Raw genomic sequence first — 25571 nt, 5'->3', positions numbered from 1 at the left:
CTGCCTCCAAACAGAGGAGTCATCATACCGAATGGCCGTTTCCCATTAATGTCTCCAGTTCTTTTTCTGAAAGTCATCCCAGTGACCGGCCGTCACTCCTGACGGAAAGTTCCTCCAGTTAACTAGGCTACTATTGGGGCTCTCGAAATGGGAGCACATACGGCCGGGACTGCGCGGACTGCACTGGCTGCCAGTCACCTACCGAGTCCAGTACAAAGTGTTGGTTATTACCTTTAAAGCCCTATATGGCCGAGGACCAGCCTACATAAGGGACCATCTCTCCCCATATGAACCCCAGAGGGCACTGAGGTCAGTGGGTAAAAATAAAGTGACCACCCCTGGGCCGAGAGAGGTCAAACTTCAAAACACCAGAACACGGGCCTTTTCAGCCGCGGCTCCTGCACTGTGGAACCAGCTTCCGGAGGAAGTGCGGGCCCTGCGGAACCTCGACCAGTTCCGCAGGGCCTGCAAGACCGCCCTTTTCAGACAAGCCTATACTGATATCGACTGCTGAGTTGCTAGGAATAAAAGAATCGCCATCTATAATATTACCATGGAACTATCTAAACTGGCAGAACCAGCGCCAGAACAGTTTTATTGCTGCCAGATACATTTAATGTAACTTAAGTTATGTATTTTAACTCAATTAACTGGTTTTTATATGTCTAATTTTTAATGGTTAAATTTAAAGTTTTACCTATTTATGTTAACGTATGGAATGTTGTTAGCCGCCCTGAGCCGCCTAGGGGGGAGGGCGGGATATAAATAAAATCTATTATTATTATGTTGTGTGAAGCAGGATTTTTTTGTTTGTCCTTAGTCCTTGTGAAGAAGATGATATTGGATTTATATCCCACCCTCCACTCCGAAGAGTCCCAGAGCGGCTCACAATCTCCTTTCCCTTCCTCCCCCCCCACAACAGACACCCTGTGAGGTGGGTGGGGCTGGAGAGGGCTCTCACAGAAGCTGCCCTTTCAAGGACCTCTGCCAGAGCTTGGCTACATCAGGGGTGTGTGGCCTAATATGCAAAGGAGCCCCTGCTAGAATTCCAAGCTCTTGGAGGATTGGCTACATCAGGGTGTGGCCTAATATGCAAAGGAGCCCCTGCTAGAATTCCAAGCTCTTGGAGGATTGGCTACATCAGGGGGTGTGGCCTAATATGCAAAGGAGCCCCTGCTAGAATTCCAAGCTCTTGGAGGACTGGCTACATCAGGGGGTGTGGCCTAATATGCAAAGGAGCCCCTGCTAGAATTCCAAGCTCTTGGAGGATTGGCTACATCAGGGTGTGGCCTAATATGCAAAGGAGCCCCTGCTAAAATTCCAAGCTCTTGGAGGATTGGCTACATCAGGGGTGTGTGGCCTAATATGCAAAGGAGCCCCTGCTAGAATTCCAAGCTCTTGGAGGACTGGCTACATCAGGGCCGTGAGGCCTAATATGCAAAGGAGCCCTGCTAGAATTCCAAGCTCTTGGAGGATTGGCTACATCAGGGGTGTGGGGCCTAATATGCAAAGGAGCCCCTGCTAGAATTCCAAGCTCTTGGAGGACTGGCTGCATCAGGGGTGCGTGGCCTAATATGCAAAGGAGCCCCTGCTAGAATTCCAAGCTCTTGGAGGACTGGCTACATCAGGGGTGCGTGGCCTAATATGCAAAGGAGCTCCTGCTAGAATTCCAAGCTCTTGGAGGACTGGCTACATCAGGGGTGTGTGGCCTAATATGCAAAGGACCCCCTGCTAGAATTCCAAGCTCTTGGAGGATTGGCTACATCAGGGGTGTGTGGCCTAATATGCAAAGGAGCCCCTGCTAGAATTCCAAGCTCTTGGAGGACTGGCTACATCAGGGGTGTGTGTCCTGATATGCAAAGGAATTCCTGCTACAAAAAAAAAAGCCGTGACTGCAAGGCACTTTTCTTACGGACTGTATCTTCAGCTATTTCACCAGTTTCTTTCGGTGGATCTTCAGAACAAGCTGAAAAATATGATTTACCATTCAGCAAACAAGAAATCCGTAACGTTGCTCACTTGCCGCTCTGCTCCCCACCCCACAGGGGGCTCGTAAACCAATTCGCAGGACTGATACATTATATTTCTGTGTCCCCCCTCCAGGGCGGTGGCTGCCGGTTTATCCGCTACAACTGCACCGTGGAGTCCCCCCGCAAGGGTTGGAGCTTGATGCACCCCGGACGCCTCACTCACTACCACGAAGGACTGCCCACCACGAGCGGTACCCGCTACATCATGGTCTCCTTTGTGGACCCCTAATGTCAGCTCTGCCTCCCTTCTTGGTCCTGGGGGTGCAGAATGGGCCAACGCGGTCAAAGCACTGAAAGCCAAAGACTTGCGGGGGGGGGGGGGGCAGAAGAGGTCCCCTTCCTTGCCCCACCGCCACTTTCTATAGTGCCTTCGGAAGGGAGAGACACGTGAAACACCTGCCCCGGCACGGACGGGACTCAGCCTTGCCTTGTGCTGAATTTCGGTCACCACTAGGGGTCTGGAGCTGTCGCCGCCTCCTGCCTGCTCAGCCAAAGCACGAACCGGGCAGCCCCGCCCCACGGTCAAAGCTGTTTTAGGCTGGTTGCTTCTCTTCCGCAACAACCACTTCTCTTAGCAGGGATTTCCCCCTGAAGATTTGCCTCTGTGGCCCAGGCAGCAGGTTCCTCAAGCTTCCAGCTGGCCCAAGGTCACCCAGCAAACTTTATGGTAGAAGAAAGATTTGAACCCAGTCCCCCCCAGCTTTCCTCATGAGCACAAATCTTTAGTCTCTCTTTTAAGGAACTGAAGACGGGAAAGAGGGGTAACGTAGGGCAGCAGCCCAGAGGGAAAGGATGTGAGTAACAGCACGTGAGAATCACGAGTTCTTAACATCTGTCAGCAGAATGGAGAAGCCCCCAATCTTACAGGGCCTGAAAGAGAGCTGTAAGCGAAGCCCAGGGAGATTTCTGGAGCCAGGCAAAACTAGGATTCCCATTTGCCCGCCAGTGTTCACCTGATCGGCAGGTCAAAGCTAGGGCAGGCAAGGGGGGCTGCGATTGTATGAGGGGGGGGGGGGGAATTAGAGAAACAAGGCCTTGTCTACTTACAGAAAGCTCTGACTGTAGCGTTCCTGATGATTCCTAGAGCTACCCAGAAGTGCACAAGGCCATGTCTGCTTACAAGATGTTCTGACCATAGAGTTCATGGTGATTTCTAGAGGTACCCAAAAGCATCACTGGGTTGCTCTAGCAATAGCCAGGAACTCCACAGTCAGAGCTTCCTGTAAGTAGACGAGGCCTTGTCTTTCTTTTTAATTTTCCTCCTGAGGATGCTGTCCCACCCCCCCTCATCCCAGTTACAACTGGGGTTGCCAGGTCCAATTCAAGAAATACCTGGGGACTTCGGGGGTGTCTCCAAGGGGAATAACGGAGTGCCCAGCAGACATCTCCCTTCCCCACCCCCACTTTCTGATGGCTCTGAAGCGGGGGGAGGGCCTTCAGACCAGGGGATCCCGTCCCCACCTGGGGATTGACAACCCTAGTCAGAACGCAGAAATATGCCAATCCTCTAACAAGTGCCTGTTTCTTTGGGGGGAGGGAGCTATAGCCACGTACGTCCTTCAGGTTTTTAACACTGATGTGGGCAGTGGCCAGGGGTAGAATTCTAGCAGGAGCTCCTTTGCATATTAGGCCACACACCCCTGATGTAACCAATCCTCCGAGAGTTTACAGGGCTCTTTTTTGTAAGCTCTCGGAGGATTGGCTACATCAGGGGTGTGTGGCCTAATATGTAAAGGAGCCCTTGCTAGAATTCCACCCCTGGTGGTGACTGTTACACACCTACTACGCACAGGGCCAGAACGGTCACCCCAAAGTGCTACTTAAAGTGTGAATGATGCCTTCACAACTGTGGGGTGGAGAGATGCTTTGAGGTGCCTCTGCCGCCTTTGGTACGGTTGACTCAAGAAGTGCCCTGAGGTGAGCCTTTACTGCCAAGGGTGTTGCTCAATCAACCGTAATTCTTTGGGCTTCCGGCCCACAGCCCGGTCCAGCTGGCAGGGCATATATGTGGCATCAGCGGCAGCTTCATGTATAAAGCGTGCGCTAAATTATTGGCAGTGCTGTTCCCACAGGTCACTGAATAAATCTACATTTTATACAAGCTTCTTGCTGGGTCAATGGCGCTCGAGAGGCGCAATGGAGAGAAAGAGTTGCTTTTCTCTCCCCCCCCCCCTCAGCCCCCACTTTCAGAGCATCATAAGCCAGAAGCAGCCAAACTTGCTTAATGTCAGAGCCACAAGACATGAACATCGGATGTTGGGAGGGAAGGAAAATAAATGAGAGGGAGAGGTGGAAAGAAAGCAACTTTAAATGCATTCTCCAAGCTGCCAGCTGGCTTGGATCAGAGAAGTAATTTCAAGAGGAAAATGCCTTCTCCAAGCTGGCTGATGAGGCGGTGGGGGCTTTGAGATCCACACAATTTGTGTGAAAGAGCCGCACGAGGCTCCCACATGACCACCCGTCTTAAGCGGTATCTTCTGAAGAATCACGACAAGCCCCAATCCACCAGGGTTTCCATCATCTTATTCTCCACCCCCACCCCGCCGCAACCTCCCAAAAACAGACAGCCGTTTGTTTGCTTGGGTTTTTTTCCCTCTATCAAAACAAAAAGACATGACAATCCAGGCAGATATGATACAGAATAAATTAATTTCCCTCCCCCTCTCCACCCCTTCTGAGGCTACCGGCGCTTTGGAGTGTTCGCCAGGGTGGGTACAGAATCCCCTTCTCCGCACTGGGAATTCAGAGAGCATGACGCTAATAAATACAAACTGGTCCATGGTCATGGGAAAGGGGGGGGGGGACTCCTTTCCTGCAAAGATCTCCAGGCTAGCGGGGGGGTGGGGGAGGGATCTGTTTGGGAGCAGCAGATCGGACGCCAGCGCCGGAGGGGGAGAGAAAATGCACAGTCTGGGTCCCACACTCAGGGAGCTGGGGGTGTTACGGGGGCCAATCGTGAGTTGGAAAGGAGCATCCCCACTGAGGTAGACGGGGCCACAAGCGAATGCCAGGAAGGGCCCGCGAAATACTGGCAAAAGATGGCACCGAGAATGGGCCCGACCTTAGGCGGGGAAAGGTCACAGTGTGGCTCCTGTATTGGTAAATCTGCAAAAGGGAATTGGCTGTGCGGCATCCCCAGGCTGTTAAAAGAGGGACTGAGAGAAAAAGGGCATGGCACACGAAGCAGGTAAGAGCACCCTGGAGGAGCGGGAATCCTGAGAGCCTGCGAGCAGCATCGAGCTCACAGCTTTGGCTTGGCGCACGAGGAATGGGCTGCGCGTGCCTGCGTGCACGCCCCCTAACTGCACCTTGCGTCTCAGGCAGTGCGTCGGGCATCTACTGCACACAGTTGCACGATTTGACCTGTGCAGAAAAAAAGGGGGGGGGGAGGAGAAATCACACTGGTCCATACAAAGTGCTGATCTCTTGTGTCATTGGATGCATTCAGGGATGGACCAGTCCATCAATTCACCTGGAAACGTCCCAGTGGGCTGCAGCCCTGGAGAGCCACTGGCAGTCAGGCAGCAGCAATGTAACCAGGCAGCAGCAATGCAGCCAGGTAGCAACACAGGGGCCGTATGGGTCATGCCTGGTCGGTGGCAATGGCGAAAAGTGTGGGCTTGCCCCCTTGATCATCGCATGCCAGCTGGATCTGACCCCAGCAATCCCGGTAACATGGCCGCATCCCAAGTTTGGCTTCTTCCAGGGCGGCTTTCGTTCTCAAGATCCGCCACCGGGTACGCATTGTTGGAAGACTGGTGTGTGTGCCTGTCACTCTTGATAAGTGCGTCAGTCATCCCCCCCTCCTTGCCCCACCCCCAACACAGGACAGGAAGCAACCAGGCGCTTCTCCACTGTGGAAGCTGGTTGGAAGAAGAAAACAAAACACCTCTGTCCTTGTGTTATCTTGCCTCTGTACTCCAGGCCAGGTAATGGCACCACACCAGGGACGATCTTCACATCTTGTCTCCCCGCAAGCAACTTGCCCCCCCAGTTCCCTGTCCCGTCAACCCAGTTAGGAATCTCAACTGTTTCTCTGAGATCCTTCCCAAGCAAGGCAGTGTCTAAAGAGTCTGGACTAGTTCTCAGGGATAGCAGAACCGTTAGAAGTCCCCTGTGCAGTGCAGTAGAGTTGGAGATGCTCGACAGTCCGTCTCCGCCTTGTGGCAACAATATGCAAGAAAGACATTCATCTGGAGGCCTCGCTCTGGCACCTCCGGTGGCTAGTTTATGGCATTACAGTCACTGTCGTCTTTGGTCAGGAAGGCAACATCGCTCTGCCTCCCTCTAGAGGCCGTCTGCCAACATTACAACATTAGAACCACCTGTTTGCTGCTGCTACTCTCTCCGACAACTCCCGGTGGCAATACTTCTGCATCCAGCTGCACAGCCGTCAGAGGCGCATGCGTAAGCTGGCATCTTCTGGCGCTCCCGATGGTCACTTTGTGCATCTGCAAGTGTAATCTCAAGCGGAACTGTACTTGCCCTTGCTGTGGCTGCTGCGCGTCAGTTGAAGCTGGCGGGCAGCCTGCAGGACGCGGTACCTCTCCCGGAGATTGCGCCGCCGCACGTGCTCGTTCGTGATCTCCTGCACGTAGCGCGAGGGGAACCAGCCCTTCCTGCCGTCGGCTAAGCGGAGACCCTCATACCAGCCTGCAAATGGAGAGGGGGAAGGGGACCGTTAACATTTCCCTGTTCAAAGAAGAAGATATTGGATTTATATCCCACCCTCCACTCCGAAGAGTCTCAGAGCGGCTCACAATCTCCTTTCCCTTCCCCCCCCCCCCACAACAGACACCCTGTGAGATAGATGAAGATATTGGATTTATATCCCGCCCTCCACTCCGAAGAGTCACAGAGTGGCTCACAATCTCCTTTACCTTCCTCCCCCCCCACGACAGACACCCTGTGAGGTAGATGAAGATATTGGATTTATATCCCGCCCTCCACTCCGAAGAGTCTCAGAGCGGCTCACAATCTCCTTTCTCTTCCTCCCCCACAACAAGACACCCTGTGAGGTAGATGAAGATGTTGGATTTATATCCCGCCCTCCACTCCGAAGAGTCTCAGAGCGGCTCACAATCTCCTTTACCTTCCTCCCCCACAACAGACACCCTGTGAGGTAGATGAAGATATTGGATTTATATCCAGCCCTACACTGCGAAGAGTCTCAGAGCGGCTCACAATCTCCTTTCCCTTCCTCCCTCACAACAGACACCCTGTGAGGTAGATGAAGATCTTGGGTTTATATCCCGCCCTCCACTGCGAAGAGTCTCAGAGCGGCTCACAATCTCCTTTACTCCCCCCCCCCCACAACAGACACCCTGTGAGGTAGATGAAGATATTGGATTTATATCCCGCCCTCCACTGCGAAGAGTCTCAGAGCAGCTCACAATCTCCTTTACCTTTCTCCCCCCCACAACAGACACCCTGTGAGATAGATGAAGACATTGGATTTATATCCCGCCCTCCACTCCGAAGAGTCTCAGAGCAGCTCACAATCTCCTTTACCTTCTTCCCCCACAACAGACACCCTGTGAGGTAGATGAAGATATTGGGTTTATATCCTGCCCTCCACTCCGAAGAGTCTCAGAGCGGCTCACAATCTCCTTTACCTTCCTCCCCCACAACAGACACCCTGTGAGGTAGATGAAGATATTGGATTTATATCCCGCCCTCCACTCCAAAGAGTCTCAGAGCGGCTCACAATCTCCTTTCCCTTCCTCCCCCACAACAGACACCCTGTGAGGTAGATGAAGATATTGGATTTATATCCCACCCTACACTCCAAAGAGTCTCAGAGCGGCTCACAATCTCCTTTCCCTCCCCCACAACAGACACCCTGTGAGGTGGGTGGGGCTGAGAGTGCTCTCACAGCAGCTGCCCTTTCAAGGACAACCTCTGCCAGAGCTATGGCTGACCCAAGGCCATTCCAGCAGCTGCAGGTGGAGGAGTGGGGATTCAAACCCAGTTCTCCCAGATAAGAGTCCGCACACTTCACCACTACACCAAACTGGCTCTCCTGCCTCAGCTGTCAAATAACTGGGAGATCTCACTGGTGATATTTTGCTGTATTGTACTGTAGGTAAGAGAAGGAGAAAAGCACCAGCCAGGAATTCCTGTTAAAAGGAAAGCGCTTTAGTCAGTCACACACAGGCTCAGTGGCAGAGCATCTGCCTGGCACTTTAATGCCAGTAGCTCACAAAGTAGAAGTTTTGCTCACAAGCCTCCACAGCTTAGAGGGAGCATTGGTTGGTGGGTGTGTTAATCTCTCTGAACACATACGGAGCTGCCTTACACTGAATCTGACAGTTGGTCCCATCCAGGGGTGGAATTCTAGCAGGAGCTTATTTGCATATTAGGCCACCCCCCCTTCCCCCGATATAGCCAATCCTCCAAGAGTTTACAAAAAAGAACCTTGTAAGCTCTTGGAGGATTGGCTACATCAGGGTTATGTGGCCTAATAGTCAAAGGAGCTCCCGCTAGAATTCCACCCCGGTCCCATCTCAGCTGGTCCCATTACTCAGACTGGTAGCTTCTCTCTGGGGTCCCTCCGTATTGTGCAGGGGGCTGGACCAGATAACCCTGGAGGTCCCTTCCAATGCTATGATTCTATGACTCACCAGAAGATCAATGAGACAAACCGCTCTCTTACTCTGCAGGGAGCACTCTTAAGAAAGGCAGGTTTTAACCCGGTGCTAGAGAGCCAGCCTAAAAAAAGCCCGGTATTGATGATGGTGAACGCCGCTATGAACATGGTACAGTCACCTCCCTTGTTGCTCTTACAGTTCCCATTTCTGCAAAGTTTCAGTGGAGCCATGTTGGTCTGTCGAAGAACAGTTAGATCCAAGCCCAGCAGTGCCTTAGCAACCAACCAGGCTTTCCCGAGTTGAAGCTTTTGAGAATCAAAGCTCCTTTTGTCAGACACGGCAGAGTAGGAGATCTGAGTCATTTTATCCAGTTCCGGAAACCTAAACGGCCTAGCAACAAGGTCAAGATTTTATCCTTTTATTTATCCTCGTATCCTTTTCGTTCAGCAAAAGGACCTCCTGTGCTTGTGTTTGGACTCTTAACACCGGCACAGGTTTGACCGGAGCCCACACTCACCCTCGTTGGTCTTACGAAGGACATTGACGATGTCGGTGGGTTCGAGGCTGAGTTCGTCAGCCTGGGCAGCGACGTAAGCCTCAATGCACTGCACCTGAGGACAGTCTGGGGGGAGAGGAAGAAAGAGAAAGAGACCTCAGGCACAAGTGGAACAAAGTAATGCACATTGGGGCAAAAAATCCCAGCTACAAATACAAGTTGATGGGGTGTGAACTGGCAGAGACTGACCAAGAGAGAGATCTTGGGGTCGTGGTAGATAACTCACTGAAAATGTAAAGACAGTGTGCGATTGCAATAAAAAAGGCCAACGCCATGCTGGGAATTATTAGGAAGGGAATTGAAAACAAATCAGCCAGTATCATAATGCCCCTGTATAAATCGATGGTGCGGTCTCATTTGGAGTACTGTATGCAATTCTGGTCACCGCAGCTCAAAAAGGATATTATAGCATTGGGAAAAGTCCAGAAAAGGGCTACTAGAATGATTAAAGAGTTGGAACACTTTCCCTATGAAGAAAGGTTAAAACGCTTGGGGCTCTTTAGCTTGGAGAAACGTCGACTGCGGGGTGACATGATAGAGGTTTACAAGATTATGCAGGGGATGGAGAAAGTAGAGAAAGAAGTCCTTTTCTCCCTTTCTCACAATACAAGAACTCGTGGGCATTCAGTGAAATTGCTGAGCAGTCGGGTTAAAACGGATAAAAGGAAGTACTTCTTCACCCAAAGGGTGATTAACATGCGGAATTCACTGCCACAGGAGGTGGTGGCGGCTACAAGCATAGACAGCTTCAAGAGGGGGTTAGATAAAAATATGGAGCAGAGGTCCATCAGTGGCTATTAGCCACAGTGTGCATATATATGTGTGTATATATATATATATATATATATATATATATATATATACACACACACACACACACACACACACACAATTTTTTTGGCCACTGTGTGACACAGAATGTTGGGACTGGATGGGCCACTGGCCTGATCCAACATGGCTTCTCTTATGTTATTATGTTCTTCACAAACAAAATCAAAACTGGCTTTCTGTCATCGTAAAACCTTGCTCCCGTCATAGATTTAAAATTACTTTCTCCTCTGTGGCCACAGTGGCATGAGGAAGATTTCCATCTGTCTGCTTTATATGTTTGGGTTCTATCTCCATTTTTTTGTGGGGGGAAATACGAGAAAGTTTGTCAAAGCTTAGAGTTCAGCAAAAGTCTCACAGAGGGTTTGAGCAACGGAGCCCAGAAGCAAATATTGGGAGCGGGGGAGAGGGGTAAGGAAAAGAAAAAAAGAACAATAACATTTAGAGGTTCTGCAGCTCAGCTCCTGTGAGCTCCTGCCCAAAATGAGGCCTGGCCACAATCATCTCTAAGACGGGCGTACTGCTATTACGGGAGCTGTTCGGAGATCCTTATCCCAGAACATGGTATGAGCTGTCGAGAGGAGAAACCTCAACCATGGAACGTTGAGGGCAGAAGCTGGGAAGGAAGTCAAAAGTCCAGGGAGATGATGGGGAAAGCCAGCGGGAAAGTTTAGAGCCAAGGAGAGCAGGTAACTTTTGCACAGGAAAGGGAACTGGATTGGAGAGCTGAAGCTAAGAGGCTGCCCACCACGGTTAGGGTGCTTTGCCTCAGAATCTCCTCTGGGGTAGGAAATTCTTGCAGATTTGGGAGTGGAGTCTAGGAAGGGCGGAGTATAACGCCACAGCGTCCACTCTCCAAGGCAGCCACTTTCTCCAGAGGAACAGATCTCTGTAATCCTGGGAGGCCTCCAGACCCTATCTGAGGGTTGGCAATTCTGCCTATCAGGGCTTTTTTTTGTAGCAGGAACTCCCTTTGCATATTAGGCCACACCCCTCTGATGTAGCCAATCCTCCAAGAGCTTACAGGGCTCTTAGTACAGGGCCTACTGTAAGCTCCAGGGAGATTGGCTACATCAGGGGGCGTGGCCTAATATGCAAAGGAGCTCCTGCTACAAAAAAAAAGCCCTGCTACAGTATCGATACCTTCTGCCAGAGGGATACAGAGACGGGAGGGAGGGAGGAAGTCAAGGGTCTCACCCCAGTCCTCATAGATGGTCTCCTGCTTGTTGTTCGGTTGGGATTCATGGCAGGGGAAGGCGCCCATCCAGCGATGCATGTCTGATCTGAAAGCAAAGGCATAAACCGTGGAAGTTTGCAGAGGAAGAAGTCTCCTGGTACCTTGAATGCACTGCCCAGGAAAGGTGCTGGATTCAATCCTTGTCTCCTGGAGCGAATGGAAAGCAGCAGGAAAACACTCCCCTCCCCTCCCCCACAGAGATCTTGGAGAGCCCCTGTCAGTCAAAGGAGAAAATGCTGAGCTAGACGGACTGACGGTCTGATTCAGAATCAGGCAGCTTCCTATGGAAAGGGGTTGGAAAGCAGCAGGCCTGCCGTGACCCGATAGCCCAGGCAATCCTCTTGACCCCTGTCCCTAGCGATCCTGTCACATCTTGGAAGCCAAGCAGGGTCGACTCTGGCAAGTACTTGGATGGAAGACCTCCCTGGAATACCAGCAGTTTGGAGGCAGGGGCAGGTTTTGTTCAGCCACTTCCCTGAATATCCTCCAGACCCACAATGGGGGTCAGTCACCAGAGGTTGCCATGACTTCCAAGTTCTCTCTCTCTCTCGCACACACACACACACGCTACAAAAATACCAAAAAAAGAAGAAAAAAAACAGGAAAATGATAGGCCTGTTCGCACTTGCACTTCACTACTCTCGGTGAAATTCTTACACAACAGCACAGCTCTTAGGTGACAGCCATCTTGTATGGCCACGCCTTCTGCTCCGGTGGATGACCTGCCAAGTTTGAGTGCGTTGAACCCCACCCCCCACTCTGCTGACTTCCTACACACCATCTGCACCCTTTGAGATTCTCTCCCTTTCAACCACGCCGGCTCCACCCCAACCACTCACTGTGCGGGGGCGCGGCACAGGCGGTCGATGCTTCGGCCTTGGTGGTTCTCGAGCAGGGTCAGGTAGAAGCTGTTTTCGGCACTGTTGCCCGCAGGCGTGTCCCCGCAGCCCTGGGCCTGCACGAGCGAGCGGTGGGCGTAATCCAGCGCGACAAAGCGTTCCGAACTGAAGAACAAAGAAGGGCGCAGGTGAGGTAAGGAACTGGGGACAAACTCTGGAATCAGATTGTGGCATTTGTAACATTGGGAAAAAAGCCAGGTTCCAGTTCAGTAGCACCTTTTAGAGACTGACAAAATTTGGGGGGCTTGAGCTTTCGAGGGACAAGGATCCCTTGGTCAGATATTGTCAGGTAGCTTTGACTCTCAAAAGCACATACCTCAGGAATGCCAAGCTCCCGGCTGAGGCGGGGGTTCTCCTGCTTTGGGGGTCCCCAACCTGCCGGCTTGCAGTGGGCCAGTAGGGGGGAATCCCTTCTCAACGTCACAACGATGTCACTTGTAAGTGACATCATTGTGCCGGCCACTCTAGGAGCTTTCTAGGAAAACTCTACCATTTCCCCGGACGCTCTAGCAATTTGGGAGGAAAACTCTATGGTACCAGAGAGGATTTTCCTCCAAAGTTGCTAGATTGCCCAGGAAAACTACAGAGTTTTCCCGAAAGCTCCTAGTGCATAGTACGCACGTAAAAAGAACCCCGGCGGAGGCTGCGGGGGACTTGGCAACCCTAACATACCTTGAAAATTTTGTTCTCTACACCGCTACTAGACTCAAATCTAGTTGTTTTCCAGTAGACCAACACAGCTCCCCTCTGAAAGCAACACTGGAGATGGGGGAAACGGGATTCGGACTGCAGCTGACACACTGGGGCGGGAGGAAATGAATCTTTTCTCATTTCCCCAGTAGGGACTGCTCCCCTATTGGTGATCGGAGAGGCAGCTCTTTGATTGAGTCACTCTCCCTGTTCTCACCACAAGGTGTCTCCCCAGGATCAACTAAGCCTCCACTGCAAATTACTTTGTCTTGCCTGTTTCACCAGTCTCCCACCGGAGTTGCCTCTCTGTTTGTAATTGCCTCAGTCCTCGGCCCTCTCACGGCCTCTCCTTCGAGGCCAGCCCTTTTCTCCTGGAGGAAGGCGGACAGCTGTCTTCGCAGTTGCTTCTCTCAAAAAGGCATATTTCCCTTCACCTTCTCTGATAAACACGAACATCTGAGCTTCCCCCAGTGATCTCCTGGCTATTCCGCCAACATTTCAGATTCCCATCCAGGCCTCCTTTTGTAGCAGGAACTTCTTTGCATATTAGGCCACACCTCCCTGCTACAGCTAATCCTCCAAGAGCTTACAGGGCTCTTCATACAGGGCCCGCTGTAAGCTCCAGGAGAATTGGCTACATCAGGGGTGTGTGGCCTAATATGCAAAGGAGTTCCTGCTACAAAAAAAGCCCTGGCTTCCACCATCGCTTTTGTGCTAATCCTCTGCTAGCAACACCCTGGTAGACTGCTACAAGCTTACTTCTCCCTTTGCTCTGAGGCCAAGTGTACCTACTCAGTCCCCAACATTACCTCATTTTGGGACCAAACCAGACGTGTGCCAGGCTTTCCACATCCAGAGCTCTCTGCGATTTTGAAAACTCCTTTCTCAGGGGCCTGTCCTGGGCGGCCCAGGTTAGCCCAATCTCATCCGATCTCAGAAGCTAAGCAGGGGTCAGCCCCAGTCAGTATTTGGGTGGAAGACCAGGGGTGCTCTGCAGGGGCAGGCCATGGCAAACTACCTCTGAATGTGCAGTTTAGTGTAGTGGTGAAGTGTGCGGACTCTTATCTGGGAGAACCGGGTTTGATTCCCCCACTCCTCCACTTGCACCTGCTGGAATGGCCTTGGGTCAGCCATAGCTCTGGCAGAGGTTGTCCTTGAAAGGGCAGCTGCTGTGAGAGCCCTCTCCAGCCCCCCCCCCTCCTCACAGGGTGTCTGTTGTGGGGGGGAGGAAGGTAAAGGAGATTGTGAGCCGCTCTGAGACTCTTCGGAGTGGAGGGCGGGATATAAATCCAATATCTTCATCTACCTCACAGGGTGTCTGTTGTGGGGGAGGAAGGGAAAGGAGATTGTGAGCCGCTCTGAGACTCTTCGGAGTGGAGGGCGGGATATAAATCCAGTATCTTCATCTACCTTACAGGGTGTCTGTTGTGTGTGGGGGGGGAAGGTAGAGGAGATTGTGAGCCGCTCTGAGATTCTTCGGAGTGGAGGGCAGGATATAAATCCAGTATCTTCATCTACCTCACAGGGTGTCTGTTGTGGGGAAGGAAGGTAAAGGAGATTGTGAGCCACTCTGAGACTCTTCGGAGTGGAGGGCGGGATATAAATCCAGTATCTTCATCTACCTCACAGGGTGTCTGTTGTGGGCGGAGGAAGGTAAAGGAGATTGTGAGCCGCTCTGCGACTCTTCGGAGTGGAGGGCGGGATATAAATCCAGTATCTTCATCTACCTCACAGGGTGTCTGTTGTGGGGGAAGAAGGGAAAGGAGATTGTGAGCCGCTCTGAGACTCTTCGGAGTGGAGGGGGGGATATAAATCCAATATCTTCATCTATCTCACAGGGTGTCTGTTGTGTGTGGGGGGGGAAGGTAGAGGAGATTGTGAGCCGCTCTGAGATTCTTCGGAGTGGAGGGGGGGATATAAATCCAATATCTTCATCTATCTCACAGGGTGTCTGTTGTGGGGGTAGGAAGGGAAAGGAGATTGTGAGCCGCTCTGAGACTCTGATTCAGAGAAAAGGGTAGGGTATAAATCTATGGTCTTCTTCTTCTCTTGCCTTGAAAACCTTATGGGGTCCCAAAAAATCAGCCGCAACTTGACAGCACTTTATACACCCAACACACTTCTCAGCCACCTGGAGATCTTGGATACGGAACTCTTAGCGCAGGTCCGGCTCGGCCCTTAGGCACGAGGAGCGGCCGCTCACCTCTTCCGCTGGGTGATGAGGAGGAGATCGTTGAAGAGGAAGAGGTATATAGGGACCAGTTTGGGCTTGTTGCCAAAGATGGTCCCTCGATGCACCACCTCCAACAGCTCGCCCTGCTTCAGGAGCTGCCGACTCTGGGAGATGATGGGCACAGCCTGAATCATGGGGAACAGCCAAAGAGAGGAGTCAAGGAAGGTTCCCGCCAAAGGGTTCTCTCCTCTTGCCTCCAGCAATACAGGAGTGGTCCAGAACACATCAAGGCTACGTTGTCCAGGTCACTGTGTGCCTCGCCACAGATATCTATTAGCAGAGCCAAGCAAGTGAGACAGTTGTATAAACAGAAGGTGCGGGCAAGGGTGGCTGGGGTGAGGATATGGTGTCACAAGCATGATGACGCCACTTCCAGGGAGAAACCTGGAAGTGACGGTAGTAGCTCTTAGGAATCGCTGGAAACTCTATGGTAAAACAACTGAGCTTCCAGCAATTCCTAGAGCTCCTGCTATTGTTTCCAGGTTCTTCCCAAAAGTGACACCAGGGGTGAAATTCTAGCAGGAGCTCCTTTACATATTAGGCCACACACCCCTGATGTAGCCAGTCCTCCAAGAGCTTGGAATTCTAGCAGGGGCTCCTTTGCATATTAGGCCACACACCCCTGATGTAGCCAATCCTCCAAGAGCTTGGAATTCTAGCAGGGGCTCCTTTGCATATTAAGCCACACACCCCTGATGTAGCCAATCCTCCAAGAGCTTGGAATTCTAGCAGGGGCTCCTTTGCATATTAGGCTACACACCCCTGATGTAGCCAGTCCTCCAAGAGCTTGGAATTCTAGCAGGGGCTCCTTTGCATATTAGGCCACACACCCCTGATGTAGCCAATCCTCCAAGAGCTTGGAATTCTAGCAGGGGCTCCTTTGCCTATTAGGCCACACACCCCTGATGTAGCCAGTCCTCCAAGAGCTTGGAATTCTAGCAGGGGCTCCTTTGCATATTAGGCCACACACCCCTGATGTAGCCAATCCTCCAAGAGCTTACAAGGCTCTTTTCTATGCAATAAAAAATGCAAAGGAGCTCCTGTTAGAACTCCACCCCCTGAGTGACATCATCACACTCAGAACTGCGGTGAGGGTTTTTCGATTTTTCTCCCTGCTGCTGCTTGGCAGCCGATGGGAGCTTGTGGGAGGGGGATCCTTCTCCTCTCCTGGGGGCTTGTTAGCCCTAGTGTGAGCAGCATTTTAAGAAGACAACCCAACGACAAAGCCCAATTCCAGAGGTGCCACCCTCAGCTGTGTAAATCACACCTTAGAGAACAAGAGATCCACTGTGTGCGTTTTCAGAGGAGCTATCTGGGGTTAGCTGAGTGACTCTGGGGAAACCCAGCAGAAAGATTTTGCATTTCTATCGGCCGAACGAATCACAGATATAGTGGCAAAGGGGAAAGCAAAACAGATGCTCATCATGAGAAAACAGCTTACTTCATGAGCTGTGTTGCTCAATTCAGGAAGCAAAATTTTCATTTGCTCCAGATTTTCATTTGCCTGGAGCAACAAGCGGGAAAAGGGGAGGGGGGGGGCACGGCCCGGGCAAGTTGGCACAAATGCAGAGAAGGGAAAGGCGCGAGGCCAAATCCTGACCTTCAGCTTGTCGAACTCGATCCTGCTGGCGATGTGGATCAGCTCCTCCATGTGACGCATGCGCCCCACCTCTGAGTTGCACTCTTCTATGATCTGGATCAGAGATTGGGGAACGGGGAGAAGAGACAGGAGAATCAGAAACTGGTGGCTTGACAGCCAAGAAGAAGACATTGGATTTATATCCAATCACAATCTCCTTTCCCTTCCTCCCCCCACAACAGACACCCTGTGAGGTAGATGAAGATATTGGATTTATATCCCGCCCTCCACTCCGAAGTCTCAGAGCGGCTCACAATCTCCTTTACCTTCCTCCCCCACAACAGACACCCTGTGAGGTAGATGAAGATATTGGATTTATATTCCGCCCACCACTCCGAAGTCTCAGAGCGGCTCACAATCTCCTTTACCTTCCTCCCCCACAACAGACACCCTGTGAGGTAGATGAAGATATTGGATTTATATCCCACCCACCACTCCGAAGAGTCTCAGAATGGCTCACAATCTCCTTTACCTTCCTCTCCCACAACAAACACCCTGTGAGGTGGGTGGGGCTGGAGAGAGCTCTGACAGCAGCTGCCCTTTCAAGGACAACTCCTGCGAGAGCTATGGCTGCCCCAAGGCCATTCCAGCAGGTGCAAGTGGAGGAGTGGGGAATCGAACCCAGTTCTCCCAGATAAGAGTCCGCACACTTCACCACTACACCAAACAGCCAGGGAAGGAGAGCTGTCTTGCTTATGCATCATAGCTTCTAATAACTAAGCACTGGCCCCTATGAAAATCCAGGGCTTTTTTTGAGCAGGAATGCACAGGAACACAGTTCCAGCTGGCGTGGCATCAGAGGGTGTGGCCTAATATGCATAAGTTCCTGCTGGAATTTTTTCCTGCCAAAAAGCCGTATGTGAAACCATGGGGACATCAGGGTGTGTGGCCTAATATGCAAACGAGTCCCCTCTGGGCTTTTTCTACCAAAAAAAAGCCCTGTGCAAATCTCTCAAACCGGGTCCATTGCAGCTAGCTTTTAGTTTGCAATTGTAGTTTTGTATTCTAGTAGATCCGATCAGGGAGAAAAATGACATACAAATGCTTTAAAATAAATACATAACTTGGAGAGCAATTGGGGGGGGGGGGGAACACCCTGGTGTTTGGCAGCAACGATAATACCGGGAGGGGGAGTGGAAAGGAGGTGGAAGAGAAACCAGAGGCAGAGAGGGGAACAGGATTCCCCCCCCCCCTCCGCGAGCCCCTGCTTATCCCTTTCTCGTAATCACAAGAACCACCACTCTTCTCATTCAGCTCACCTTGGAAACGGAGGCCAATGCTTTCATGGCGTTCTGCTCTCGCAAAGAGCCCTCCTCCGTCCGACGCAGGATGTTCTAGGAGACAGAATAAAATTGGAGGGGGAAGGGAAGGTGAGAATCTTTTTTACATATTTTTTAATCTACCCACTCCAACGGGGCCCCAAAGCAGCTTAAATTATTTTCTTCGCCTCTGTTTTCTCCTCACAGCAACCTTGTGAGGTAATTTAGGCTGACAACCCCATGAGGTAATTTAGGCTGAGAGCGCAGGACTGGCCCGAGGTCGCTCAGAAAGCGTCCGTGGACAAGAGTGGAACTGGGCCTGGGACGCCAAGATCCCAAACCACCTCTGTTCATCTTTCACCCTAGGATTGTACCAAGACATCAAATAGCCCGTCAGATGCCTCTGGGAAGCTCTCGAGCTGGGTCTGAAAGCCACGCCTCTCCCCATCTGGTACACCCTGATATTCTACCCATGAGCATGTGAGGTTCTATTTTGCGACTGGGACTTGCAACTCTCGACACTCTCATCCTGTCAGTGATAAAAGAAAAGCCACACTGAGGATCAGACATGCAATCGAGTGGTGATCCTCACTCATGTTCCCAGACATCCCGTGCCCACTACCCTCTATGAATGGAGACAAAAGGCTGGATTCCTAAAAAAACAAAAAAACAAAACAAAACCCAGACATACGAAGTCCCAAAGACTCCCACCACTAAAAAGTCTCTGCAACCTAATATTCTTTGGCCCCGAAATGAACCTGACTGTAAATCAGAGGGAAAAGTTGAACAGAGATCAAACCGAAAGACTTCCTGCAGGAACGTCCACCCGAGTGACATCACCTCTCTGTGAATTTAGGGGGAAATGTTTGTGAGTTTCCTGCATTGTGCTAGATGACCCTAGAGGTCCCTTCCAACTCTATGATTCTATTCTATGAAACTTCCATACCCGTTGCATGATGCAAACCTATTTTCAATTCCTTTGCGTTCATAAATAGGAACCCTTGGGTGCAATCGCCAAAATTTGTTCCACACGTGGCTGCCATAAATCGGGTGCAACTGGACAGCACTTTCCACCCCCCCCCCCCCCGATGAAGCATGAAATCCAAGGGTTCTGGCTGTCAGGCTGCGGCTCCCCCCTTCAGAGCAAGATCCGAGCGAGATCCCCGACCCCACTGAAATGCCTTCCCAGGTGGGACCGAGACAGAACGGAGCAGCGCTACATGGGCAGAGCCCTTGGTTTAGGACTTCTCCTCACCTCTATGAGCATCTTGATGCGGGTGATCCTCTGGAAAGGCAGCAGCAGGAAGGACATGAAGGGGAGACGCTGGCACTCCGGCAGCTCCTGCAGGCGAGTCACGACAACGGCAAACTGGGGGTTCTTCTCCCTGAGGGGGGAGGTGGGTGGAGTCAGGGGGTAAAGCTTGGCTAGGTGAGGCTGCCAGGTGCCAGGTGAGGCTGACAAGCCGGTAGGGGACCTACCAGGAGGCTCTGGGAATTGGGAGGGAAGAAGCATGAGTGAACTCCAAAGTGAGTTCCAGCCATTGCATTTAACGGGACTGCATTCCTTTTAAATGCCTTCCCTCCACTGGAAATAATGAAGAATGGAGACACTTTCTTTTGCGACTCATAGAATTGGACCCCCCTGGTCTGATCTTTCTGAAGCTTTTTTTTTTAGGAGAGGCACCAGGAGCTATGTTGAAAATTTGGTGCCTCTCCCTAAAAAACTAGGCCCTCCAGAGCCCCAGATACCCACAGATTGATTCTCCATTATACCCTACGGGGACTGGTCTCTGTAACATATAATGGAGCTCCCAGAAGCCAACCTCTTTCTGACAGTCACGAAGCAGGGGCTCCAAACCGGGATCCCCTGCCCCCAATTGGAAATTGGCAACCCCAGTAGGTGCAGAAAGTCTGTGAGGATCACTGCTTGGCAGGCCCAGTCTCCAACTCTCCGGGGCCAACTGTTGCCAGCCAGGGTTGAGAAAGCAAAACTACGTAGACCAAAGGCTGGATTTGGCGTCAGGGGGCTTCATATGCAAGTGGGATTCTGTACCCCACTTCTGTGATTGCAGGAAATATGACGCTCCGAAGAGACAGGGCCTTTTTTGGGGGGTAGAAAAAGCCCAGCAGGAACTCATTTGCATATTAGGTCACACCCCCTGACGTCACCATCGTTTCACACAGGGCTTTTTCTTTTCAAAAGCCCAGCTGGAATCATTTGGATATTAGGCCACACCCTCTGACACCAAGCCAGCCAGAACTGCTTTCCTGCTCAAAAAAAGCCTTTCCAAGAGATATATACATTGCCCATGCGCTGTGATGTTGGAAAGCTGCCTTTTTATTTATTTTGGTATTTGTCACCTACTGTTCTCTCCAGAGCAGGCTACCGCGTTGCTCTCCTCACCTTCATTTCAGCCTCGCAACAACTTCTCTGTGAGGCAGCTTGGGCTGAGAGCGAACAACCGCCCCCAAGTCACCCAGCCAAAGTCGCTAAACCCGCGTCTACCAGATCGTAGGCGCAAACTCTAACCACCACATCATGCCGACTCTCCTTACATTTTCCCTCTTCCTCAAGGGAGGGCCCGTGCTTTCCCCCTGCTCCGTTTTATCCTCCCAACAACTGTATGAGATAAGTGAAGGCTCAAAGTAAATGACTGGCTGACAGTCAACAAGTGAGCGTTGTGGAGATTTCACCTCAGGTCTCCTCAGTTCTAAGTCCAGCATTCTAACCCCTGGGCCACATTTCTTCTTCAGAGCTCTTCTCCAACTCTGCCAGATTCTGAAAATGCTGAATTTGGTGAAACAGATCCTGAAATGTCTGTCAAAAATACCCAGCCCTGAGAATCAGAAGATAGCAGGTCGGGGGCACACCTCAATTTGTGCGTGGTAAATGTGAACCCCGCTTTATTTAGACCAAGGGGAGGGGAGTTCTGCAAATGTCCCTGTTACCAGGGCTTTTTTTGTAGCGGGAACTCCATTGTATGGGGCTCTTAGTGCAGGGCCTACTGTAAGCTCCAGGAGGATTGGCTACATAAGGGGTGTGTGGCCTAATAAGCAAAGGAGTTCCTGTTACAAAAAAAGCCCTGCCTGTTGCTATGTGGAAGCCATGGATTCCGTCCGCCGGGCTCTCTCCCTTGGGCTCTCACTCACATGAGGGTGCTGTATGTTTTCTCCTGGTAGAGCTGGTTGCGCACGTAGTCGATGTAGACGGAGAAGCTTTGCTTTGCATGTTCCTCCACAATGTCACAGACGTCTGAGATCTGCAGACTCTCGGCGAGGCGGCCCTCCAAGTCATGCAAAAATCTGATGGCACAGGAGGGGGGAGGAACTGGTGTTAGGAACAACCTCAAATGGGACACAGGGATTTTTTGGTGTAGTGGTTAAGTGTGCAGACTCTTATCTGGGAGAACTGGGTTTGATTCCCCACTCCTCCACTTGCAGCTGTTGGAATGGCCTCGGGTCAGCCATAGCTCCTCGCAGGAGTTGCCCTTGAAAGGGTGGCTGCTGTAAGAGCTCTCTCAGCCCCACCTACCTCACAGGGTGTCTTTTTTGGGGGTGGGGGGAAGGTAAAGGAGATTGTGACCACTCTGAGATTCAGAGTATAGGGTGGGATATAAATCCAACATCTTCTTCTTTCCTCATGGGACAGTGTTTAAAGATATGATCCTGTAATCACAAGGCGGGCTGAATTCCCAGCATGCTTGTGTTTGTGACTGACTGGGGGGGAGGTGAGGAGAATCACATGGTACAACCCCTCCAGAATGCCTATACAGGGCTGTACCATGCAATGCTTCTAAACCCATACCTCACCCAATAATGAACTCTAACAGGCTGGAAACACAATCCCAACTTTAGTTTCTTTTTAAAAGGAAGGGTGGAGATATTTTCAGGATGGATCAGATTTTTAAATTGTTTTTATTGTCTGATTGTTTTATGTCATAAGCTGCCCTGAGCCCACTTGTGGGGTAGAGGGGGGTATAAATTTAATTAATAATAATTAGCCTGAAACGGATTCTCTGGAGCATATATTTTTAAATTGTTCTTTGGAGCATATATTTTTCAATTGTTCTTTTCATACGGTGAGCCGAAGGGAAATTATTAGCCTGCTGTTGGAAAGGTTCCCTGGCAGATCAAATAAACTCAAAATTAGATTATCTTCTGTCAGATAGGAACTACCAAACAACAAGACATGTGGCTAGATTCTGTTCCCAGGTTTATAAAGAACGCAAAAAACAAGACAAATAGGCCAAACTGTAAATCTTTTAACAATTTTTAAAGCGACTTTTTAAAATGGTTTAAAGGGTTAAATAATAATCCTTTAAATTCTTTTTTTACTGTTATAACTCTCAAGTTCATCAAATTTTAACATGCAGATTCTTTGTGGAATTTTTTATAAGGTACTTTTAAGGTTGTTCTAGATGACTAAAATGTTCTGGTCAATGACTGTAATAATAAACTGGAGGTGTTTATTATGGTAATAACCACCACCACCACATGGTAAAGCCCTTCCAGAATGCCTGTGCAGGGCTGTACCATGCAAATCTTCAAAACCTGTACCTCAACCCGTAACGAACACTAATAGGCTGGGATTCTAGCCCCGCCTTCACTGGCGACCTTTTGTCTTTAGACTGGATTCCAGCTGGCAGGAGCCAAGGGGTCAGAGGGGAAGGGGAAGAGGCAGAGCTGACCTTTCGCTGACCTCCTTGACCTTGCGGATGTTGGAGAAGAGGATGCGGTGCTCCCGCAGGAGGATGGTGGATGCCAGTTCCCGAGACTCCATGAAGTGCTCGATTAGCAGAGTCAGCGACCGCAGGTAGGAGGCCTCCGACGTCACCACCTCAAAAAGGCTCTGGACGTGGGAAAGAAGAAATGCGGAGCAGCCAGGTCAGTGGTAGGAGAGGAACAGGGAGCAAATGAGGAGACGGCTAATACTAGTTTGGGTGGCTTCACACATGCTGAATAATGCACTTCCAATCCGCCAAGTTGCATTGTTTGCTTTTATTGGTTTTAATTGTTGTTTTACTGTTTTTAAAATGTTGTTATCTATCCTGAGCCATTTGGGAAAGGGTGGAATATAAATGATCTAAATAACAATAACAATAATACTGTATTTTATTGCATGAAATGGGTAAATCTGTTTGCAAACAATCTCTGGGTTAAAAATGTAGTATTAAATCTCTTCTACTTTTTCAAGAAAATAAGAAATTGGAGGGGTTGCTGGGGGGGGGGTTGCAGGGTGGAAGACCAAAAGTCCATCAATAAGCTCATAACAGATGGATTTGCACAAGTTCCAATCATTTTTCTCACAATGACATTTTTTTTCACACACCTTTTCCCACACATTTTTCACACACTTGTTTAAATGGGGGGGGGGGAATTCTACCCCACCTTCCCCAATGGACTCAAGGCAGATAAGTGGCATGTTACACTAAAACCAATGCCAGCCTCCAGGTGGGACCTGGGGATCTCCTGGAATTACAGCTCGTCTTCAGGTTACAGGGATCAGTTCCTCTGGAGAAAAGGGCAGCTTTGGAGGGTGGACTCTATGGCATTGAACTGCACTGAAGTCCCTGCCCTCCCCAGACTTCATTCCCAAATCGCCAGGAGTTTCCCAACCTGAATCTAACAACCCTATCCACCCCATCCCCCGCTGGTGGCCATGGGGGACAGGACAAAAGGAACCCATGAGGACTTATGGGAGACTAGAATCCGTCCCTGGCTTCCTCCTGCCTTGTTCTTCCTCCCTCTCTCCCATTTCTACCCATCCAGTCCCTCGACTTATCCTCCCAGTGTTGCTTCTACTGGCAGATCCCTATGGATGGATGGATGGAAGGAAGGAAGGAAGGAAGGAAGGAAGGAAGGAAGGAAGGAAGGAAGGAAGGAAGGAAGGGGAGGGAGGGAGGGAGGGAGGGAGGGAGGAAGGAAGGAATGAAGAGAGAAGGAAGGGAGGGAGGGAGGGAGGAAGGGAAAGGAAGGCAGCAAAAAAGGAAGGGAGGAAGAAAGCAAAAAAGGAAGGAAGGAAGGAAGGAAGGAAGGAAGGAAGGAAGGAAGGAAGGAAGGAAGGAAGAAAGAAAGAAAGAAAGAAAGAAAGAAAGAAAGAAAGAAAGAAAGAAAGAAAGAAAGAAAGAAAGAAAGAAAGAAAGAAAGGAAGGAAGGAAGGAAGGAAGGAAGGAAGGAAGGAAGGAAGGAAGGCAGCAAAAAAGAAAGGAAGGAAGGAAGCAAAAAAGGAAGGAAGGAAGAGAGAAGGAAAGAAGGAAGGGAGGGAGGAAGGGAAAGAAAGGCAGCAAAAAAGAAAGGAAGGAAGGAAGCAAAAAAGGAAGGAAGGAAGGAAGGAAGTAAGTAAGTTTTGGAATTGTTAGGTGACACCCAAGACGCCAGCAAGCCATTGTTGTTTTGAGAATCTGTGCAGGGACAGACACTGAACACACGAGCACATGAGCATGAACTTCCTTCTACTGAATCAAGCCATTTGCCCATCAAAGTTGGTTTTGCCTCCTCAGACTGGCAGCAGCTCTCCTGGGTCAGGCTAAGATCTTTCGCGTCACCTCCCACCTGATCCTTTTAACAGGAAGTGCCAGGGATTGAACCTGGGATCCATCTGCACGCAAGCAGATGCTCTCCCTTTAGGCCACAGCCCGTCCCCGTTGCAGGTTACTCTTGTGGGTGCTTCAAACTGCTCGGGAGGAGTGTTTACAGAAAGATGGGTCCCTACCAGTGTTCCCTCTAAGCTGAAGTTAGTGTGAGCTAGCTCGCAGTCTTTAGCCTCCAGTTCACACATTTTTGTCTTAGCTAAGGAACAAATGGCCCCAGAACAATCTAATTTATGCAGCAGCTCACAAAGTAGAATTTTTGCTCACAAGACTCCACAGCTTAGTGGGAGTATTGTTCCCTACTGCAGATTTTTTTCAGCATTGCTCTCCGGAATCTGCCTCAAGCAGCCACCCTCCGCTATCTGATATATGATAGCGTAAACATCTACTTCCCCCCCAAACTATCTGCTCTCCAAGCTGCATTTCCCGTCTTCAAAATTAAAAAGCCCAACATCACTGAACTGCTGCAACAGATGACACAGATATGCCTTGACCTTTGTCTTCAGCATTACCAAAAGGCCCTCTTTAAAAATAAGGGTCTTATAGACTCCGATGAAAGGTGGGCAGTTTTTTGCTCTCTTTGCAACCCCTTTTGGGGATGAATAAATCCGGAAGTATTATTCAGTGAGGATCTGTGGCTATTGCCTCTTGAAAAGCCTCAATTTGTGTCTCTCCCTTCATCAACCTTGATCTCTTGGCTTGTGCAAAGGATTTGGGGGATATCTCTGTTTGTGCAGGGAGAGATTCTTGCTTTTCCTGATCCCATCCAAAAGCTCACAGCAAGGAGCATAAGAACTGCTCCCCCCACCCTTCCCACAACTCCTCTGTGCTCGCCAGAGGGCTCAGGGTGAGGCAAGATCTTCTCTCCTCTCAGCTCAAATCCAGAGGAGGCAAGAAACAGCCGACTCTTCTCCAAATACCAGTGGGAATGAGGTCAGACCCTGCCTGTCCCTCCAGCACGCTGGCGCATGCAGAAGGCTCCAGGGAGAGAAATTCCCTGGTACTTGAGCCAGTGCAGGA

General features: G+C 50.5%; 2 protein-coding genes across 2 annotated transcripts in view; one reads left to right on the top strand and one right to left on the bottom strand.

The window, feature by feature from the left end:
• PLOD3 (procollagen-lysine,2-oxoglutarate 5-dioxygenase 3) overlaps positions 1-2340 on the top strand; it is a 45701-nt gene extending 43361 nt beyond the window's left edge. The window contains exon 19 of the mRNA XM_060254734.1: positions 2104-2340. Coding sequence (XP_060110717.1) covers positions 2104-2259 — 156 coding nt within the window. The 3' untranslated portion in view covers positions 2260-2340. The remainder of the gene's footprint in view (positions 1-2103) is intronic.
• Positions 2341-6427: 4087 nt separating this feature from the next.
• ARHGEF15 (Rho guanine nucleotide exchange factor 15) overlaps positions 6428-25571 on the bottom strand; it is a 97574-nt gene continuing 78430 nt past the window's right edge. Inside the window, exons 10-19 of the mRNA XM_060254733.1 lie at positions 22650-22810; positions 21112-21264; positions 19217-19346; positions 17962-18036; positions 16664-16756; positions 15034-15188; positions 12081-12245; positions 11202-11287; positions 9138-9242; positions 6428-6683 (exon numbers count right to left, since the gene is read on the bottom strand). Of these exons, the coding sequence (XP_060110716.1) occupies positions 6496-6683; positions 9138-9242; positions 11202-11287; positions 12081-12245; positions 15034-15188; positions 16664-16756; positions 17962-18036; positions 19217-19346; positions 21112-21264; positions 22650-22810 (1311 nt within the window). The 3' untranslated portion in view covers positions 6428-6495. The remainder of the gene's footprint in view (positions 6684-9137; positions 9243-11201; positions 11288-12080; positions 12246-15033; positions 15189-16663; positions 16757-17961; positions 18037-19216; positions 19347-21111; positions 21265-22649; positions 22811-25571) is intronic.

This window comes from Heteronotia binoei, chromosome 15 (genome assembly GCF_032191835.1).
Source record: "Heteronotia binoei isolate CCM8104 ecotype False Entrance Well chromosome 15, APGP_CSIRO_Hbin_v1, whole genome shotgun sequence".
Classification (NCBI taxonomy): domain Eukaryota; kingdom Metazoa; phylum Chordata; class Lepidosauria; order Squamata; family Gekkonidae; genus Heteronotia; species Heteronotia binoei.
The sequence above is the reverse complement of the archived record's forward strand: the minus strand, read 5'-3'. Positions and strand labels throughout refer to the sequence as shown.